This window comes from Salmo salar, unplaced genomic scaffold (genome assembly GCF_905237065.1).
Source record: "Salmo salar unplaced genomic scaffold, Ssal_v3.1, whole genome shotgun sequence".
Taxonomy (NCBI): domain Eukaryota; kingdom Metazoa; phylum Chordata; class Actinopteri; order Salmoniformes; family Salmonidae; genus Salmo; species Salmo salar.
In genome coordinates, this window is record NW_025547582.1 from 15,348 (window position 1) to 19,762 (window position 4,415).

A 4,415-nucleotide genomic window follows, 5' to 3' on the forward strand; every position below is an offset into this window, starting at 1 on the left:
GTCGATCAAGCTCTCACACATCACACCAACATTGAGGTCAACAACAACTGCTCATATCCTCTCAAGGAGACCTTGAAAATGGGCACTCATGAGGACCTTTGTAAGGTCTGGAGGTCTATGGAGAGGGTTGTCTATTATGTGTTGTTCAACACCTTCCATGCGGTATTAGACGGACACCAGTGAACGACACACAGAAGGCATGACTGGTCTATATGTGGTACATGTGTGTCTATGTGTGAATGAATTACCTGGTGTTCATAACTGTCAGTCTTTTTAACTGTGCTCCTAACACTACCCCTATAGTGCCTTGTGACTTGATGTTTCATGGAAGCGCTTTTATCATATGGTTTGGTTGTTGTACAATATACTATTAGTTTAATAGATACATCCTTGCCAAGGGAGTGTAACATCATTCCAACCGTAACTCATATACCTAACAGTAACTCTGGCTAATAATACTGCAACTGGGTTGAATCCCAGCACAGTCAGTACAGGTGATATAATGTCAAACACAAGAGGTGCTTACGGTACTTTCTCTGTGGATTATGCAGTAATTAGAGGGGGTAAACAGGAGCTCGACTCACATGGTCTGTTTATGAATGACACTGTGATGGATAAGGACTTCAAGTACGACTTCTTAGTAGACCTGGACTCATCGTATAGGGGAGAGTACAGCTCTATTCTGGACCAAGAGCTGCTTGTTCATGAATACACACGGTACATAACCTATAGACTGAAGGACTTTGAAAGCACATGCCAGCAGGAGGAGCAGGCGCGTACTGTTTGTGTCTTCCAGTTACATACCCAGACCCTTGATCTCGATCACAGGAGCTAGGAAGGAGATGATATGCTGTTTTTTCAAGTGTTTCAACAAGGTGTATGTGGTGAACGGAGAGTCATTGTGCAACCCGGTGTTTGTGGACAAGTGGAGGGCTGAACAACAGCTCCCTGACTATCTGCTGGATGCTGATGCTGTTCTGGACAGTTACATACCTGTGCCCTTGATCAACGAAAAACGTTTATCACTCATGTCTGGTGAGCAGGAGGAGGACATTCAAGTGGATACGTATCTCCTGTATACAGAGGGCCATATCACGTATATCACAATGTCTCAGTATGTGGCGCGTCTTAGGCTACAGTGGAGAGCTAAGGCTGGAGTGTTCGAGAGGAGGCGTAACTGTCAGTATGTGGTACAGCCCTGTGGTGGAATTGTCTTTATCCGTGAATTTCACTCCTTGAAGAGCGTGTTTCTCTTGAACAAACTTATTTCCTTGTTAGCGTATATATTTTGATCCTGACTGAGTAGGCTATGTTGCATATACATGTGGGTCTATATGTATGTATCATTTATTGTAGTAAACAGTGACACCTGTGTATGAGACTTTGTATTGCGTTTCACACTCAACACTTTGCTACTAGTCCAGCATTCACATACCTGATCCTGTGTCAACATTCATTGGTGTGATATATAGGGTACCCACTCACTTTACACATCCAGAGCTACAATGTTATCAGTGTTTTGGTGACAGAGCTAGGATGGAGCTCTGGAACCCATGTACGTGGACTTGTCAGTTGTAGGTCGCTTACTCCTACCCCTCATAGACTTCACATTGGGTAGGTTGAATCAGCCATGGGTGGCTGATACATAGATGTCAGGGGAAGGGGGGGGGTGTTTTTATGGGGTATAAAAAGGAAGCAACTGCTCCTGCAGGAGCCATTCATAGGCTGCACTCTCTGTAAACACAGTCAAGACTCCACTCTGTCTAGCACTTGTATACAACCGGTCACTATGGAAATGCACATTGTTATCAACATGTGTATGCTGTTCACTGCAGCAAGTACATTTGAGTGTTGTGTGTTGACAAGAGCGCCAGGTCTTACACATGAGAGACCTGAACCCATCACCATTCTAGCAACAATGGGCAACACTGTCAAGTTGCCGGGATACTTGGAGAGTCCCACTGAGCCTTTCTATAAAGACAATAACGTTGTGTATGCTAGGGAACACATATATGAGGTTACACAAACCCCAGTGGGGTCCCAGGTTATAATTCGCTTCCTCACGTGCACCGACGAAGGCACTTACAGGATAGGAAATGAGACCTTTACTCTGAGTGTGAAGGCAGACACATGTGCTATGTTCTACTACACTGCCAAGGTTGACTCGGTTAACAGGGCAGCCTTTGTTAAGCCACTGAATGGAGTCATTACAATCTCTATGTTCTACATAGAACCTGGAAATCGCAACATGTGGAGTTTAATTGAGGTGTGGAATGACACTATGAGCAGAATGTTAAGCTCACACCAGTGCTGTTTCATTATCAATGAAGGAACCGCATTCGGGGGATATGGTGATAAGCAATACCATTATTTCATGTATCAGAGACATGGGCAAGCTGACATGTCATGCTCCAATGTACAACTAGCAGCCTTGGCGAGTGCCACCACCACTACAACAACCCGAAGAAACCCAATGTTGACCATGCCAGATCTGAAGGAGTTGGAGGACGTGAGGGGACCAGTGAAACTGCTCAACATCAGTGACAGTGTGTTGAACGTTGTTTCCTTTTAATTACACTACTACTACTACTACTACTACTACTACTACTACTACTACTACTACTACTACTACTACTACTACTACTACTACTACTACTACTACTACTACTACTACTACTACTACTACTACTACTACTACTACTACTACTACTACTACTACTACTACTTGCATTGGACTAACCCTGTCTCTCACCCTGCAGGTATACGGACCTTGAAGAGGATGATAGTCGATTTGGAAAAGTCTTGGCCGTCTGCTGGACCTAACCTGAACACACACATCCTGATACCACTGTTCATTACGATGGCAACTCTGATCATGAATAATCTACTCATGTACTGACTTTTTATGTTGCCTATAGTGTGTCTTGTGTAGTGCAAGCAATAATTTACCTATACTCTTGGTATTGTGTATTTACCACTGACATATAGGATGCATGTGATGCCTTATGTATTACATTGTTTATTGACAATATACCTGCCTGTACATCTATTGTGACACTACAATGATACCATATTAATCATGCATGTATAATCATAACTGTTTAAGGATATTCAATATACATTTAAAAGAAACATCAGAATAAACATGTTAAAGACTCATCACACACTGTCCAGCTAGTGTTTTGTCTTCACTTCGCACACTCTGTACTTTCATTTCTCTGTATCTGGCCTCTGACTATATCTTGGTCTTCCTTCGTCATATCGGCAGCACGCATCCATTCTCTGTCCTCAAGCAGTTCATGAGCCAACATTCTCTCTGTGTCACGGACAGTGAGCAATCTGAAGACTATCCTTTTCACTAGTTCACACTGCATCACTTTAGGCATTATGTTGTCAGGGTCGCAGGGTGTGCTTGTGGATGCACTGTGGTTCTCTTTGGGAAATAGAGTCCTTGTGATGATCTTGTAGATGGACTTATTCTCACATCTGATGGTACTGCCAACGAATACACACCTCCCTTGCATTGCATCCACTATCATAACCCCTAGACTCCACATGTCTATGGCACATGTGTACTTTGCAGATGTATGTCTTTGGGAAAACAATTCGGGGGCCCTGTAGGGCTCCGTGACCACATTTGGGCTCATCACTTCCACGGAAAGTCTAGAGAGGCCCAAGTCAGCCACTTTCACTGTGAGATCTTCTGTCAGCAGCACATTGTAAGGCGTAATGTCCCTGTGTATTATATTCCGTCTGTGCATGTATGACAGGGCATTAGCCACCTGTGTACTAAAGTGAGCAACGAAACTCAAAGGGAGACACTGTAGCCAACGGTCTTGTTCGTAGTACGACTTCACACCGTATCCATTGTGGATAGCGTCGCTCAACGTGTAGGGTACGTAGGTCATGAGCATGGCTATCTTGCCATCATCTACAAAACAATCGTGCATGTCGATCACATATGGGTGACCCCTTAATGCAGTGAGACATGAAAGTTCTCTCACTATTGTGTCCTCTATGCCTCTGTTGCTGTTGTGATATTTCAAGGCATACTCCTTCCCAGTTGTCAGACAAGTCACTTTGTACACGGTTCCATATGCACCGCTGCCTAAAACAGGGCCTCTCTTGTATTTCTCCATTCTGATTGGTATTTTGGTTCAGTTGCAGTAGCTTATATATAGCAGCATTGACTTTTGAGGGGGGGGTGGGGGTTGTTAATGGTCTAAGGAGTCTGACCAAACAGTGCTGTGTATTCCGCATCTGTCTGACCGATCCAACCACAGATGCACAAGTCAACCATGATGCTGCCTCAAGCTTGGTAATCCGACAATGGTTCCTTTTTGAGGACCCGATTAGGCCTGTACAGTCCAACCATTAATTTGCAATATAACCACGATGATGCCTGTAGCTTGGTA

General features: G+C 44.0%; 1 protein-coding gene across 1 annotated transcript; it reads right to left on the bottom strand.

The window, feature by feature from the left end:
* Positions 1 to 3,188: 3,188 nt before the first annotated feature.
* On the bottom strand, positions 3,189 to 4,139 carry LOC123731982 (cell division control protein 2 homolog 3-like). The gene has a single exon (XM_045711367.1). It carries the CDS (start codon positions 4,137 to 4,139, stop codon positions 3,189 to 3,191), a length of 951 nt encoding a protein of 316 aa, XP_045567323.1.
* Positions 4,140 to 4,415: the final 276 nt, after the last annotated feature.

Bases quoted from the DNA above. Each gene is read 5' to 3' on its own strand.
- LOC123731982 (XM_045711367.1), bottom strand. From the start codon at position 4,139: ATGGAGAAATACAAGAGAGGCCCTGTTTTAGGCAGCGGTGCATATGGA.